This window comes from Crocuta crocuta, unplaced genomic scaffold (assembly GCF_008692635.1).
Source record: "Crocuta crocuta isolate KB4526 unplaced genomic scaffold, BGI_CrCroc_1.0 scaffold337, whole genome shotgun sequence".
Classification (NCBI taxonomy): Eukaryota; Metazoa; Chordata; class Mammalia; order Carnivora; family Hyaenidae; genus Crocuta; species Crocuta crocuta.
The window spans coordinates 4,506,192-4,523,932 of NW_027528873.1; the positions used below are offsets into that span (position 1 = coordinate 4,506,192).

General features: G+C 38.9%; 1 protein-coding gene across 4 annotated transcripts in view; it reads right to left on the reverse strand.

The window, feature by feature from the left end:
- Window positions 1-17,741, reverse strand: part of GK5 (glycerol kinase 5) — an 83,798-nt gene that overhangs the window by 24,391 nt on the left and 41,666 nt on the right. For all 4 annotated transcript variants that reach the window (XM_077756722.1, XM_077756723.1, XM_077756725.1 and 1 more), the window contains 2 exons: window positions 8,897-9,023; window positions 7,844-7,948 (listed from right to left, as the gene is read on the reverse strand). In XM_077756722.1, coding sequence (XP_077612848.1) covers window positions 7,844-7,948; window positions 8,897-9,023 — 232 coding nt within the window. The remainder of the gene's footprint in view (window positions 1-7,843; window positions 7,949-8,896; window positions 9,024-17,741) is intronic.

Sequence of the window (17,741 nt, forward strand, 5' to 3'; positions counted from 1 at the left end):
ACCCCAATGTTCATAGCAGCACTACCAACAATAGCCAAAGTATGGAAAGAGCCCAAATGTCTATTGACTGATGAATGCACAAAGAAGATGTGTATATACATCTTCTATATATACAATGTGCATATACATCTATATATATACAATGCAATATTTCTTGGTGATCAAAAAGAATGAAATCTCACCATTTGCAACAATGTGGATGGAACTAAAGTATATTATGCTAAGTGAAGTCAGTCAGAGAAAGACCAACATCATATGATTTCACTCATATGTGGAATTTAAGATACAAAACAGAGGAACATAGGGGAAGGAAAGCAAAAATAAGATAAATATAGAGAAGGAGGCAAATCTTTAGAGACTCTTAAATACAGAGAACAAACTGAGGGTTGCTGGCAGGGTATTGGGTGGGGAGATGGGCTAAATGGACAAAGGGCATGAAGGAAGACACTTGCTGGGATGAGGACTAGAGTTATATGTAAGTGATGAGTCACTAAATTCTGTTCCTGAAATCATTACTACACTACATGTTAACTAACTTGGATTTAAATCTAAAAAATAATAGGGGCGCCTGGGTGGCTTAGTCGGTTAAGCATCCGACTTTCGCTTAGGTCATGATCTCGTGGTTTGTGGGTTCGAGCGCTGCATTGGGCTCTGTGCTGTCTGCCAGCTCAGAGCCTGGAGCCTGTTTCAGAGTCTGTCACTCCCTCTCTCTCTGACCCTCCCCTGCTCACACTGTCTCTCTCTCTCTCTCCTAGAAATAAATAAAACATTAAAAAAAATTTTTTTTAAATAATAAAATTTTAAAAAACAGAAAAAAAATCAGACACTTAACTGACTGAACCACCTAGGTGCCCCTTTATTTATTTTTAAATTTTATTATTATTTTTTTAAGTAAGCTTAAAGCTTACTTAAAGCTTACAAAAGCTGCTCGCTCTACCAACTGAGCCAGCCAGGCACACTGCCAATCATTATTTTTCAATACCTCTTTCCACTCATGGGAATCAGGGCTTATTGGGAAAGGCTAATTCCACTTAGGAAGTAGGAAAAACATAAGATGAGCTTTAAAAATCTTGTGCTAGAAATTAATAAAGTGTTAACAAATATATACATATAGATATTTAAAGACAGAGGATAGTTTGAGGAGATTTTCACTGGCTAAATCCAGGACAAACTGAACAAGAAAATAAGTAAGAACTGTAAGAATTATAACCTGGTGAATTAGAAACCATGAGATTATAGTGCTAATAAGTAAATAAAAGGGGTGAAGTGGAAACTTCATAGCACAATAGAATGCTAACTAATAAATACAGAAGGGATAACAGAGTTACCAAACACTATTTTGCAACCATTAGAATAAAAACTGATGCAGGCAAGAATTATCAATGAATGCTAAATTTAGAGGATGGGGAAGTTTGATGAGAAATAGGGCATCTAGTGAGTTTCAAAGTATCTCCCCACATATCATCTATTAAAAAGGAAAAACAGTAATTATACAATGGCAAAACTGGAAAACATCTTATGCATGTGAACAAAAATTTTTTAAGTTTGTTTATTTAAGCTTGTTTATTTTGAGAGAGAGAAAGAGAGAGAGAGAGAGAGAGAGAGAGAATCCTAAGCAGGCTCTGGTGTTGTAGAGCCCAATGCAAGGCTCGATCTCACAAACCACAGCATGCCTGAGCCAAAATCAAGAGTCAGACACTTAACCGAGTGAGCCCCACATGAACAAAATTTAATAGAACCAAAACAAGACTAAAGGACACTTTCTATCTCTAGGTGTATATTCTAAGAAGGATACAGTTATCATTCATGTATGAATCAGCCAAAACTAGATAACATGGATCTAGTCACAAGAATCCAAATCCAGAAATATTCTAGAAAACAATTGGCATATATATATTTTTAAATGTCACTGGCATGAGAAAAAAGCTGAGGAAACATTTCCAGATTAAAGGAAATTATACAATTAAGCAATTATGGATTCGATCTTGTATTGGGAAAAAATTGCAATGAAGGACATTATTAGGACATTTGGCAAAATTGGAATATGGACTATAAATTTTATAAGGGGTGCCTGGGTGGCTCTGTTGGTTGAGCATCTGACTCTTGATTTCAGCTCAGGTCATGATCCCACAGTTGTGGGATCCGACCCAACTCAGCATGAAGCCTGCATAAGATTCTCATTCTCTCTCTCTCTCTCTCTTCCTCTACCCCTCTCCCCTGTTCATTCTCTGTCTCTCTAAAATAAATAAAATTAAAAAAATTTTAAGTATTACAGTATAGCCAATGTTAACTTTACTCAAGTTAATAACCATACTCCAGGTAAGTAAGAGAATATTCTTGTTCTTAGGAAATGCACCATGAAACAAGCACTACAGGGAAAGGAGCATGATGCACGCAATCAATTCTTAAAGAGCTCAGAAAATTATAAAGATATTTATCTATCCCACAGCACATAGGATAGATGGATGGATGGTAGGCAGACAGATAAAGCAATCATGGTAAAATATTAAACACTAGCAAATCTAGGGGACACCTGGCTGGCTCAGTCAGTGGAATGTGCAACTCTTGATCTCAGGGTTGTTCATTTGAGCCTCACACTGGGTGTAGAGATTACTTAAAAAAATAAAATCTTGGGGCACCTGGGTGGCTCAGTTGGTTGAGCGTCCAACTTCAGCTAAGGTCACAGTCTCACAGTTAATGAGTTTGAGCCCTGCGTCAGGCTCTGTGCTAACAAAGAGCTCAGAGCCTGGAGCCTGTTTCAGATTATGTATCTCCCTTTCTCTCTCTCCCTTCCCTGCTCATGCTCTGCCTCTGCCTCTCAAAAATAAATAAATGAAGGGGCACCTGGGTGGCTTAGTCGGTTGAGCATACGACTTTTGCTTAGGTCATGATCTCGTGATTCGTGGGTTTGAGCCCCGCGTCAGGTTCTGTGCTGACTGCCAGCTCAGAGCCTGGAGCCTATTTCAGTCTGTGACTCCCTCTCTCTCTGACCCTCCCCTGCTAACGCTGTCTATCTCTCTCTCTCCTAGAAATAAATAAAACATTTTAAATAAATAAATAAATGTGAAAAAAATTTTTTTAATCTTAAAAAAATAGCAAATCTGGGATAAAGGGTATACAAAAGTTTTTCTGCTATTTTTACAACTTTAAATTTGAAATTATTTCAAAATAAATAATTAAAACAGTTCTCATTTTTACCTCTTTCTCATGATGTATCACACTGTATACAGTCCCAGTGAAACACAGATAAGATACTTCAATTCTTGGATATTTTAAAAAGAGATTTAGTTTATCAATTTTACTTTTTATCATTTCTCAGTTTTATAATTTATATATCCTTATATATTTGGCTGGGAAGTTTATTATGTTTCTCTCCTTTTCCTTATTAGTAAGTATTCATCATTTTCCTCTAAGTACTGCTCTTACAGAATTATAGTTAATTTCTATAATTTCTGTATTTTTGGGACACTATCAAATTATGTTTCAAATGTTTCCCTTATTCCTATGCTACTCAAGAAAAGACATTTCAAATATCCAAGTGGCTAAATACAATTTATATATTGTGTCCGCTATTCATTTCTAACCATATTACATAATAAGCTGAGATGTTTCACTCTATGGCTTTTCAAAGTATGGAACTGAGAAAAGGATTTGTGTGTGTGTGTGTGTGTTTAGAAAGACACTTCTTGAACTTGAAATGAAAATATAAATGAACAGAAAGAAAAAATGAAGAACAGAAAAAATGTACACTTGTAGTCTATTCCTGACCCGGACTTTACCCCAGAGGTTATACACCACAGAATTAAACTCACTTATGGGAAGAAGACAAAAATTAAAAAAACAAAAAACAGAATACATTTTGAAACTTTTTAACAGAAACATTACTTTTTTTATAGAACAACTATATATTATGCATAAAATATTTAAACCTAGTTTAATTAGAGGCTCTTTTTAGTGTTAAGATAGTTTCAATCTCTTAAGGAGGTTTTTGTACTTCATGTTCTTAATGTCCAAAAATAAAGACACTACATTACAGTAAGACATCTTTTATCAGTTTGGTGTAAGACCAATTCAAATAATATAGAACAAAGTCTGGCCTGCTACTAGGAAAAAAATCTTTTTTGAAATACACCTTATTTATGTACTTTGCTTTGCCCATGTTGAGACCTTTGCTCCATTTTCTTTTGGCTGAACTATCTCCTTCAGTAATTTCCTCAGAAAGTATATGCTGCATGGCCAGAAAATACCCTTTTGCACTTAATATGAATGCTATCTTAGCCAGGCACCAGATTATTGGCTCATTGCTCTTTTTCCTAATATGTACATGTTCCACTTTCTAAACTTTACAACTACTTTCATGCTCATCTAGTTTTTTTTTTCTTTATAAATAAACAGCTCTTCCTATCATGAAGCTTTTTTTTTTATTCCTGGAAACCAGATAATTGCTACATGTAGGACTGTATTAATTTACATCCTTTTTTTTTTTAACTAGGAAGCTATTTCAGTCTGAAAAGTAAGGTCTTTCTTCTGCTCAGGGAAATTTATTTTCAATTTGTCACTTCAATTTTTATATTTTTGTAACTCCATTTCCATAATTACATTTTCATATGCCACGAAAGACTACTATTCACATATTATTGTCTCTTATCTTTCCTCTGTATCTCTTACCTCTCAGTTTTATCTTCTATTTTTTTCCTCTTTTTTGTTTTCAAATTCTCCCTGATTCTTATTTGGATTTTCAGCACTGTCTATTTTATGTTTTATTACTACTTCTTTTTACATTTTACATATCATGGTTTTGTTCTTCAAAACTCTTTATGTTTTCCAGACATTTTTTGTAATATTTTCTGTCTTCCCTTTAGGTTTGACTTTTGTTGGTATTAATTTAATCTTCTGTTTCTTCCATTCTATCTGCCCGCATAGGAGCTACCTGTTGAGCGTGGTCACTCCCATTCAGGGCACTATTTGCTCCTACACTGTGCTCTCTGTCAGGTCAGGGTTATGGGGTTGTCAGGCAATGAGGGGCAGAGGGGTAAACTTTGGTGCTCTGGTTTCTGGAGATATGAGAAAGATTAGGCCTCCCCACTCAGGCTGGAAGAGGAGCAGTTCAGACCAAACAGTACTGATGTCCACTTGGCAGACTCTTCCAGGGATTTTGCCAGGCCACCTTTCTTCTCCACGTAAGGGGGACTTTCTCCTGGGTCAGCAGGCTGGATCCATAGAGAACATCTAGAGTGTCCTTAGCAGCCTCTAGTATTTTCACCAACAATACTCAGGTAGTGCCATCTACAAGCCCTGGATCTGCACTGTCTACTTGAGAACCTAAGGCTTCGTTCTTGCTGGGTTCCACTTCAGCTTCAGTGGTTAAGCCACACTTCTCTTCCCCAGGATGAGGAGAGGCAGGACCACAAACTAAGATCCTATTCACCAGCAGTAACATGTAGCTGTTCACTCCCTAGAATTAGTTCACATGTGAGAAAATGCTTATCTCATCCTCTCTAATGAAGGATATATTATCTCTCTTGGGAAGATACCCAGAGGGGAATCAGTTTCCTTATTTCTAGTAAACAAGAGTCCTCGGTAATTTTAAAAGTACATGGGGAAGTCTTATGGGGATCACCTAGAGCAAGCAGATGTGACATGTAGCAATTAAAAGTGATACTGCTAGGGGAAAAATGACCTGTGTTACTGGAGCACAACAGCAGAGAATAAGGTTATGTAATACAGGCTGTTCAATAATCACAACAGCTAAAAAGTGGAAACAATCAAAATGTCCATCATTTGATGAATGAATAAATAAATTCTGGTACTTCCATATAATGGAATATTCAGCAATAAAAAGAAGTACTGATATATGCCATGACATGGGTGAACCTGGTACGAAAGGTGAAAGACGGCAGTTACAAGACACCACATATGGTTAGATTCCATCCATATGAAATGTCCAGAATAGGCAAATCCATAGAGACAGAAAGTAGATCCATGGTAGCTTAGGGGAGGTTGATAGAACAGGAAGTCAATGCCAATGCATATGGGGGTTTCTTCTAGGGGGAATAAAAATGTTCTAAAATTAGATTGTGGTGATGGTTGCACAGACCTGAGACCATACTAAAGAACACTGAATTTTATACTTGAAATGGGTGAATTGTTTGGTTTGTGAATTATACCTCAATAAAACTGTAAAATAAAAGCAAAAAAATATTTATACTGACTGTTCTACAACTGCATCATCCCCTCCTTAATGTGCCATATAAGCGTTCTACATCAATAAGATATACAACTACATCATCACATTGTATGGAGAGACTGTAATGCTTTATTATTAGACAGGAACTTATTTCCAACTGCCGCACTAAACACCTATGCATGTAAATATCTTTGCATACTTCTCCCATTGTTTTCTTAGGAAACAAAGAATAGAATGAGGCAAAAGGATCTGCACTCTATAAACTGACACATATTGCCTGCTTATCCTACAGAAAGACCATATTAGGGGGCGCCTGGGTGGCTTAGTCGGTTAAGCGACCAACTTTCACTTAGGTCATGATCTCGCGGTTCGTGGGTTCGAGCCCCGCGTCGGGCTCTGTGCTGACTGCCAGCTCAGAGCCTGGAGCGTGCTTCAGATTCTGTGTCTCCCTCTCTCTCTGACCCTCCCCTGCTCATGCTGTCTCTCTCTCTCTCTCCTCGAAATAAATAAAACATTAAAAAATTTAAAAAAAAATAAAATAAAAAAAAAAAAAGAAAGACCATATTTGTTAAAATTCATCACAAAGGAGGGGTGCCTGGGTGGCTCAGTCGGTTGGGCCTCCAACTGGCTCAGGTCATGATCTCCCAGTTCATGGGTTCAAGCCCCACATCAGGCTCTGAGCTGACTGGAGCCTGCCTAAGATTCTGTGTCTCCCTCTCTCTTTCTGCCCCTTCCAAGCTTGCACTCTGTCTCTTTCTCAAAAATAAACATTAAAAAGATGAAAAAATACATTCAAAAATTCATTACATTGGAAAACAAGCATAGTTTTTTCTCTATATTCCCACAGATGCTGAGCATCATCAAACGACTTAATCTCTGCCGATGACAGGTGACATCAGTTTTCAGATGTGTATTTCGTTGATTATTAAATGTGAATAGCATTTTTTCGTTGTTTTGTTTTGTTTTTTGGTAATCTCTACACCCAAACGTGGGGCTTGAACTCAAAACTCTCAAATCAAAAGTCACATGCTCTTCTGACCGAGCAGCCAGGTGACTCTGAATAGCATTTTTTAATAGTCATTTGATTTATGATACCTGTACTTCTGTCCTTTGTCCATTTTTGTCATTTCTTTCAAGCTTATTTATTTTGAGAAAGAGAGAAAGAGAGAGAGTGTGCCCCTCAGAAAGGGAGGGGCAGAGAGCGAAGAAAAAGAGAATCCCAAGCAGAGTCTGCACTGCCTAATGCAGGGCTTGATCTCATGACCATGAGGTCATGACCTGAGCCCTAATCAGGAGTCAGACACTTAACTGACTAAGCCAGCCAGGTGCCCCCATTTTTTAGTCATCTTTATTAATTTTTCTGATGTCCACTATGAATTGTTCTTACCAAGTTGCCTTTTAACTTTGTTTATGGCATCCTTCTCCTTATACATTCTAATAATTAATATACTTAAGTTTATTATTCTTTTTCTTTATGGTATCTGGTCTTAGTGCCTAGCCTTTTACTATCTCAGTATAATAAAATAATTCCCTACATTTTCTAGTTCCTTTTATGTCTCATTTGAACAATCCATTCATTCCCACTGGTCTGTAGTACTATGGTATTCTTGAATTCTTTAAGTGTGGCCTGTAAAATCTGTTTATAAGATGACTTACCTAATTCTTGAGCCCATTTTATGACTGTACCAGTGTCTCCTGCATTGCTTTCAGCTAAGCATACAACTTCTTGCCCAATCTTCCACCCAATTAGTGGATAAAAGCCTTAGAAGCAAAGAAACAGTATAAGTCAGATATCATAAATAGATCATTTATTACAGAGATGACTACAGTAGAACAATTTGATTTTCTTAAAAAGTAGCAAAGTGGCTCTGAAGTAAGTGGTCTCACAAATTTCTAACCTCTTAGCCTCAGTTTCCTCAATTGTAAAGTGGTGTGCCTCAGATAGCTCCTGCGAGAATAAACTGAGTTAATGCATAAAAAGAACTGAGTGCAATGCCTGATATGTAATATGAAAAATAAACATTAGCTTTTATTAGCCATGGGGTCTATGTCTCTAGAAACAGAGAAGTAGAATCGACTTAAGAGGTTCCTAAGTAGAAACAACCTGCAATGATCAAATTTTCTAGCTTTTGTTTTCCTAGTTAGGGGGAAAAAAAAGAGCTTGAGAGGGGATGGAAGGTAAAAAAAGTATTTTAAAATCTATCTCTCAGTAACCATGGTAGGAGACCATGACCCAGATTAATAGCCCACAGGCCTCTTAAGGTGTTGTTCCACAATCTAAATTTCTTGGTTTATACATCATAGGATGTCTTCCACCAGGGAGACCAATTGCTTGGCAATCGCCATTATATATGCGTGGATCACTAGATGAGAATTACCACCAAAAATTTTTTTCTTCACAGAAAGAACTGCTAACACATAAAAGAAAATTTAGAGGCCTAGAAAGATAGCCTAAACAAATATAACAGGTATTATAGGTAAATATTTGGAAAACTGACCAAAATACCCTAATCCTGAGTTTTTCTATAATAACATCATTCTCATTTTTTATGCTTTTACAGAAAGAAGGGAAATGGATATTGACTATCTCTAAGAATAATAACAAAAAATATGTTACAGTGTCCTTAATGTAAAATGGGGAACAGTATCACAAAAATTAAATATGAAAATAAGTGATATTTATTGATAAAAAGGATAAATTCTAACTACCTCCAATACTATGTTGCAGGTTATTTCCAGTATTAATATCCAAAAATGTCCCAGTTCCCATGGTTAGTTTCACATCTCCTGCCTGGAAGCAGCACTCTCCAAACATGGCTGATTGTTGATCGGCGACCTGTCAAAAATGTTCAACGTAAGATGGCTGGGCCTTAGCAGTGGCACATTTCACTGTATCCCACCGTCTCCTATACTGTATTCTCATGGCCAACATTTTGTTCTCTTTTTTCCTTTCTTTAAAAAAAAAAAAAAAAAACCCTGGAAAGAATAAAGAGGAACAATAAGATAGAAGTCTCTCTAGGGAATGTGCCTCAAGAATTTTTAGTGGGCAATCTACCTTATGACTTTTAAGTATCCCAGGGATAATCTTTGAAATAAAGGTCAGGATAAAAATTGTGTAGAAAAAACAACCAAGATTTTTCAACTTAAAAGCAGTTTCATTCATTAGTCAAATAACTGACCTCACAAATTTCTCTTTTAACAAGAGTGATAGGTATATGCTTAATATAAATAGATGTAGGTCAAAACTACACATTCCCAAACATACATTTTTGTTATAAGACAAAACAGAACATGCTGTTAAAATAATTAAATGTACATATACATTGTTAAATAACAAAAATTCAAGGGGTAGATTTTAAAGATCTAATTGGCTTTATTAATTGATGCATGAATTGGGCAGCACACTATCTAGAAGTGGCGAGCTCCAAAGGGCTAAAGAAAAGGAAATTTTTAGAAGTAGAGAAGAGTGGAGGAAAAAAAAAGGAAACTATTGGCAAAGAATCCACTGTTTTAGGCAAGGTCACCTTCCTATGGGGAACAGAGGAGTCTATCATTAAACTTCCTAGTGCTGACCAGGAAATTCCCATGTTGAGTGGTTAAGGGTTAAATTTCTGGGGGGTTGAAACTACAGATAGGTTAGCTAGTAAGTCATGGTTAACTGGCTTGGGGCTGCCATTTGAGGCCTGTGGTTTTCTTTTTAACAATTTCCTCCCTTTTGATCAGGCTTTCAGCTTAACTGAGAGATGTGATCAAAATTTAAAGCGTTAGCATCATAGTCTGCCATCGCTCCAGAGCTGATCAGCTGTTATTCATTGTGTGGTATTCACAGATCATGATCATTTTTTGCTGGTTTCTGTGATATTCACAGGTTACAACTTTAGGTTCACAATTTGTAAGTAAGTTGTCCCCTTCATTCCTTTTCTGACGGTCCAGTCTCAGAGAGATCATTTGCTTTGTGGTTAGGTTTACATGCATTTAAAGCTTTTGAGAGACTACAATGTACCAGGGGGATTATTATGATAACTATAAGCAGGATAATTCCCAATGTTTGGAGAGTACTTCAGAGGCATAACCCCCAAGACTCAAATTAGTTAAAATAAAAGAAAGACCCTGCTGAAGAAGTTATTCTTTTAAGCAAGCAGCTTGCTCAGTGATCTTATGAAATTAAGTTTCAATTTTCCCAGAAGGGTTAATCCAGATATAGTAGGTGGTATGGGCCACAGCAGAGGTACCTCTTTGCTTAGCTAAAAGATATTCAAGGGCTATCCTACTATCAAGAACAACTTTGGCCAAAGAGTCTAAGGATCTTTGATGGGCAGCAGTTGTTTTAGCAGCAGATTCTGCAATAATTTCAAGAATTGAGAAGTTCCTGATCATAGGCTTATTTACACTTATTAAAGAATGTAGGGACCTGCCAAGAGGAATGAATCTTGAATCATAAAAGCCTCCAAGCAGATCCTTTCTAAGTCAACAATGTAACTTCTGGAGAGTTGCCAAAGAGATGTCTTATTTTGCTTTTGAAAAGTAAGGCGGTCAGTTAGACTTTCTCATAGCCTGAAATAAAAGGTTGTTCTAAATTCCAAAGGATTCCCCCCTTAACAATGGCCTGGAGAGAAACAGATGAGACTATTATCTTTCCTGGCCAAAGTTAGAATAAAAGAAAGAAGGAGAAAGGGTTTCATGTTTAAAGTTTAAAATCTTGGGGCTCCTGGGTGGCTTAGTCGGTTAAGCGTCCGACTTTCGCTTAGGTCATGATCTCGCGGTTTGTGGGTTCGGGCCCCGCGTCGGGCTCTGTGCTGACAGCCAGCTCAGAGCCTGGAGCCTGTTTCAGTCTGTGACTCCCTCTCTCTCTGACCCTCCCCTGCTCACGGTGTCTCCCTCTCTCTCTCCTAGAAATAAATAAAACATTTAAAAAAATAATAATAATAAAGTTTAAAGTCTTGATCCATAGTCCTGGGCAGAAGTGGTATGCCTCGACGTGACTTCTCTTCCTCATCAATTTGATCTGGAGGTATCTAGGGTCTGTACAGGGCCTGGCTGCAGTTGGAGCCTTCACAAGGTGAGAAATATGTACTCAAGGCTCCATCCCTTCTGGTTTTGCAGCAGTGTCAGTGATCAGGAGCACTTGGTAAGATTCCTCTTCAAATGGGGCTTAACAGCTACCTTCCTCTGATAATGTTTCCAGAATATCTAAAACCCCAGGCTCTACATTGTGACCAACAGGATCCTTTGAAATGGGATCTGAGGAAGTTTCTTTAACCTCCTGTTGATGATATCCTTGAGTATAAGATATTAGAGGTTTACAGTAGCTGGTCTTAATAGCCTGAGACAACAAAGGATCAGCAGAAGCTTGTATACTGATAGAATTCCAAGTTTTGCAAGGTTTTCATGAAGGCTCATAAGATTTGCTCTGTGAAGTGGGTGTCTCGACTGCTGGAGATTGTGGAAGCTATGCCCCAAATGGGAAAACGTGTTTTCTAACAGTTTCTTTGCTACTGTGAGGGCATCACAGCTTTGCAGCAGGGAAAGGCTTCAACCCATCCACAAAACATACAAACAATAACAAGAACATATTGGTAACCCATAGTAAGTGGCAGCTGAATGAAGTCCAGCTGCAGGTGTTAAAATGGTCCAGAGTGGGGAGATCTGAGGCTCTGGGAAGAATATCAGTTTCTCCAGGATGATCTGACAAATCAGAAATTCCTGGTAGATTGTTTTTGCAATATTATAGAAGTCTCCCTACCAACATCTATTCATAATTTGGGTCATCTTAAATGCCCTATGGTGCATGAAGGAATGTACAAATTGAAAAACAGTGTTTGCCAGGGAGCTGGGAAGAACTAAACAGCCATCTTGGTTTTCCCACAGCCCCAACTATTCATTTAATTGACAGTGTTTACCCATCTTAATTTCTCTGACTCAGCAGCAGACTGTTGCCATGTTATAGGACATCAGCATGGCAAAAAATCTAGCAATTTGAGGACTTTTTTTTTTGGAAGCAGAATGGACTTTATGTACATGTGCCAAAATCTTACAACATAAAGAAGGCTTAATATTACCTCTTTTTAAAGAAATTTATTTAAATTCAAGTTAGTTAACATCTAGTGTAATAATGACTTCAGGAGTAGAATTTAGTGATTCATCACTTACATATAACACCCAGTGCCCATCCCAACAAGTGCCCTCCTTAATGGCCATCACCCATTTAACCCATCCCCCACCCAACACCCCTCCAGCAACCCTCAGTTTGTTCTATGTATTTAAGAGTCTCTTAAGGTTTGCTTCCTTCTCTGTTTTTATCTTATTTTTTCTTCCCCTTCCCTATGTTTATCTGTTTTGTTTCTTAAATTCTACATATGAATAAAATCATATATTTGTCTTTCTCTGACTTATTTTGCTTAGCATAACACACTCCAGTTCCATCCACATTGTTGCAAATGGCAAGATTTCATTCTTTTGGACTGCCAAATAATATTCCATTGTATATACATACCACATCTTCTTTATCCATTCATGAGTCTATGGACATTTGGGCTCTTTCCATATTATGGCTATTGTTGATAGTGCGGCTATAAACATTGGGGTGCATGTGCCCCTTCGAATCTGCATTTTTTTAATCCTTTGGGTAAATACCTAGAAGTGCAATTGCTGGGTCATAGGGTAGTTCTATTTTTAATTTTTTGAGGAACCTCCATACTGTTTTCCAGAGTGGCTTCACCAGTTTGCATTCCCACGAGAAGTGCAAAAGGGTTCCTCTTTCTCCACATCCTTGCCAACATCTGTTATTGCCTGAGTTGTTAATGTTAGCCATTCTGACAGGTGTGAGGTCTTATCTCATTGTGGTTTTGATGTTATTTGCCTGATGATGAGTGATGTTGAGTATCGTTTCATGTGTCTGTTAGCCATCTGGATGTCTTCTTTGGAAAAGTGTCTATTCATGTCTCCTGCCCATTTCTTCACTGGGTTATTTTTTGGGGTGTTTGATAAATTCTTTATAGATTTTGGATACTAACCTTTATTTGACATGTCATTTGCAAATATATTCTCCCATTCCATCAGTTGCCTTTTAGTCTTGTTGACTGTTTCCTTTGCTGTGCAGAAGATTGTTTCCTTTGCTGTGTGGGGATCTCATACCCCCAGCTGTTCAGGGAGCCCCACAGAATAGTGAGGGCAGTCAGCTCACCCTGATCCAGCTCCACAACTCTCCTATGCTTCTTCTTTGGCATGCAGCTGGGATTCAAAACCCAAAGTCTTAAAGGACCACGTGGATCCTCTCCCTTCCTCTGGAGTACAGCTAATGAAAGGCAGTTGGCTGGCACCTGCAGGGTCTTTTGTCCTTGGGAAGGCAATAAACCCTCTTCCAAAAGCCCTCCAGGAAGGGTGACATTCTCTCCCAGTGAATCCTGGAGATCCCTACACTGCCCTATGCACTCCAAGGCCAGCTCCCTCCTCTCCAGAAGCATGCACCACAGCTCTGCTCCGGAGAAAGTCATACACTTCAGAACCTCAGAGTTTGAGCTCCAAAGACTGCAAAAAAAAATCTGGGACACTCAGTACTTCTCACTTCCTAGTCCATGGTCCAGAGAGGTTTTCCCTCTTGTGCTCTCTCAACCCGTCTCTCTTACCCGCCCTTTTCTCTCTCCAAAGAAAGGGTTCCTTCTCCTTAGCAACATCACCATTTTTCTTTTTCATTTCTGTGCACCTTACACCTGCCAAGCTGTCTCCCTCCAACTGTGGGGATCCTTCTGCCAGTCAGTGGATCAATTTCCTGGGTGTTCCAAGTGATCAATACAGGTGTGCTTGAGGGACAAGGAAAATCCCAGTCCCCATATTTCTCCATCATTTTCAGTGCCACAGCCTCTTAATGAATCTTTACTTGCCCATTATTATCCTGCATCTAGTGATCATTTTGAAGTGTAAATTCATTCATGCTCTCCCTCACACAGAGCATCCAGTGGTTTCCCAATCATTTAGAATAGCATTCCCAATGCTTATCAGAGAATAGAAGGTCCTGAGTTATCTGCTATGCTATGCACAGCTTTCTCTTCAATTTTATCTTCTAACACATTCCCCATGGTCATGGAATTCTGGGTGCTCTGACCCCTACCATCTCCTGATCTTTCTAAAACATTTACTCCCTCTCTGGGATCCACTATTCTCATTGCCTAGAACAATCCTCCCATATGTATCTATGTGATTGCTCATTCATATCTTTTGCATCTCTGCTCAGAAGTCCCTTTCTCAGAGAGGCGTTCCTTGATTCCCATATTTGACAATGCTTCACATGTCATTTAACATATCAAATAAACTTAAATAGTTTAGCAAATTCTTTGGAATGTTACAGGGCAAAAAGACATAAGCCAATCAAAAGTCCAAACAAAAAGGAGCCCCTGGGTGGCTCAATCATTTAAGCATCCAACTTTGGCTCAGGTCATGATCTCAGGGGTTCATGGGCTTGATCTCAACATCAGGGTCTGTGCTGACAGCTCAGAGCCTGGAGCCTGCTTCCAATCCTGTCTCTATCTCTCTCTCTGTGCCTCCGCTGCTCACTCCCTGTCTCTCAAAAATGAATAAATGTTAAAAAAAATTTTTTTAAGTGCAAACAAATTTTATCTTTTTAAAACAGAAAATATGAAGAGAGGCAAGATGGTGGAGAAGTAGGGCACTCCATACATTTCACTTACACACATCTCTCAAACGGAGAAGGTCTGAAGCCATAGGAAGGAACCCTTACAGAATCCAGGGTTTGGGAGGAAAAGGAGACAGAGTCCGCTAAGGAAACCTTATAGCGTGAGTGGAACTGGGGAAGATAAAAACCAGCCGGGACAGGAGAAACAGAGGGAGAGGAGGGAGACCCCTTTGCGGGGAACCACGGTGAGTTGAGGGGAAAAAGAATGCGGCTGGAACTGCTCAAGGCACTGTTCCTGTCGCTGGAGAAGAGAAAAACCTCAGCTCGGGACACAGAGGGACCCGGTTTCCTGTTCTCCAGCTGACCCTAGGCAGGACGCACTCATCCAAAGAGACCCCGGGAGAAACTAATCACCGCTTGCCAGCTCGAACTGGAGGGCACGTGGCAGAACCTGAAGCCGCGGCTTTGTGCTTCTGGTTCAGCTCAATCCCCAGGGGGGAGGTGAGAGGCTTGAAGCTGCTCTGAGGGACTCCGGTGGTATCAATGTGGCAAGCAGACTAAGATCTGGAAACGAGGCCTGGCTTGGGACATAGAGTACAGTCCACCTTGGCTACGCCCGCCGCACAGGGAGATCAGACCCAAAAGAGTGAGTTGTAATGCTTGGTTCAAGAAGGCACTGGGGCGCTGCCACTTTTCTCCCCACAACCACCAAGGCAGGATCACCACAGGATGCACTGGAGGCTAAAACCGGCCTACACCAAACCATTCCCATCCCCGCTAGAGAGCTGCCTTTTTTTTAATTTTTTTTACTGGAGTCCAGGGCAAGACCAACATGGATGCATTGCCATGATTAATTCTGCTCACTGGCTTGCTTAAACAGTCGCATTTAATCCATTCTCTAGATGTATATTCTACACCTCCACTGCTACCTTTTTATCTCTCTCTCTCTGGAGTAATCAGACTATATAGTTTCTCTGAGAAGCATTATAGTCATTTCTTTCACCTCACCTCTAACCATATTCCCCTCTTTCTCTCTCGGAATTAAGCCTCTTAGTCTCTCTGTCCGCTCATTTCATTTCCAATTTTGCTTCATCCCTGCCCTGTCATTTCTCTCTTTGTATATGCTCCTCCATCAGCACTGCATACATTTGGCTCTTTATTTGTAGCTGGGAATTCTGGTTCTATGCTTTACTGTCCTTTGTCTGCTGGGGTTTTTCTTTTTCTTTTTTATGTATTTTTATTTTTATTATTTGTCTTCCTTCCAACTTCTTTTGTGTGTGTCTGTGTGTGTGTGTGTATCCCTTCCTTTTCCTTTCGGTTTGCATGTTTGTTGTATTTGTCTGTGCGTTTGTGTGCCTTTGTGCCCTGTGTGTTTGTCTGTCAGTTTTCTTTTCCAGGGCTACCTCAAGAAACAAGCCAAAGTACACATGGTGGAGAGTCCCAAATACCACTACGAGTAGGGAAATAAAAGATCTCAACCAAGATCTCAACAAGAGAGACCAAGACACACCATCCAAAGAACACTTCCTGAACAGAAAGGCCCTGAACAGTCAAAGAGCTTTCTTTGGTACAGCAGCATTCGCAGGTGCAGAGTGCATAACAAGCTTTTAAAACTAACAAGAGATAGAAAGCTAACCAAAATGACGAAACGGAAGAACTCTCCTCCAAAGAAATTCCAGGAAGAAATGACAGCTAAAGAACTGCTCAAAACAGATATGAGCAACATAAATGAACAAGAATTTAGAATAATAGTTATAAAATTAATCACTGGACTTGAAAAAGGCATGGAAGACATCAGAGAAACTATTGCTACAAAGACTATGGAGCTTAAAAATAGTTGTGATGAATTTAAAAAATGCTATAAATGAGATGCATAATAAAATGGAGACATCCAATGCACAGATTGAAGAGGCAGAAAGGATAATAAGTGATTCAGAAGACACAATTATAGAAAAAGAGGAAGCTGAGAAAAAGAGAGATAAACAGATCCAGGAACACAAAAGGAGAGTTCGAGAGCTCAGCGATAAAATCAAACGGAACAATAGCTGTATCATAGGAATTCCAGAAGAGGAAGAGAGAGGGAAAGGTGCTGAAGGAGACCTTGAACAAATTATAGCAGAGAACTTCCCCAATATGGGGAAGGAAACAGACATTGAAATACAAGAGGCACAGAGAACTCCCCTCAGACATAACTTGAATTGATCTTCTGCACGACATATCAGTGAAACTGGAAAAATATAAGCACAAAGAGAATTCTGAAAGCAGCTAGGGATAAAAGGGCCCTAAAATACAAAGGGAAACCTATCAGAGTGGTGACAGACCTATCCACTGACCCTTGGCAGGCCAGAAAAGAATGGCAGGAAATCTTCAATGTGATGAACAGAAAAAAAATGCAGTCAAGAATCCTCTAGTTGGCAAGCCTGTCATTCAGAATAGAAGAAGAGATAAAAGTCTTTCCAAATAAACAAAAATTGAAAGAATTCGTCACCACTAAACCAGCCCTACAAGAAATCCTGAGGGGGACTCTATGAGGGAAATATTGCAAGGAATGCATGATACCAGAGACACCACCACAAGCATGAATCTGAAAAAGGACACAATGACTCTAAACCCATATATTTATAACACTGAATGTAAATGGACTAAATGCCCCAATCAAAAGACACAGGGTAGCAGAATGGATAAAAAAGCAAAATCCATCTATTTGCTATCTACAAGAAACTCATTTTAGACTGGAGGACACCTTCAGATTGAAAGTAAGGGGATGGAGAAATATATATCATGGTATTGGAAGTAAAAAAAAAAGCTGCAGTAGCTATACTAATATTAGACAAACTGGACTTTAAAGTAAAGACAGTAACAAGGGATGAAGAAGGGCATTATATAATAATTACAGGGTCTATCTATAAGGAAGTGTTAAAATTA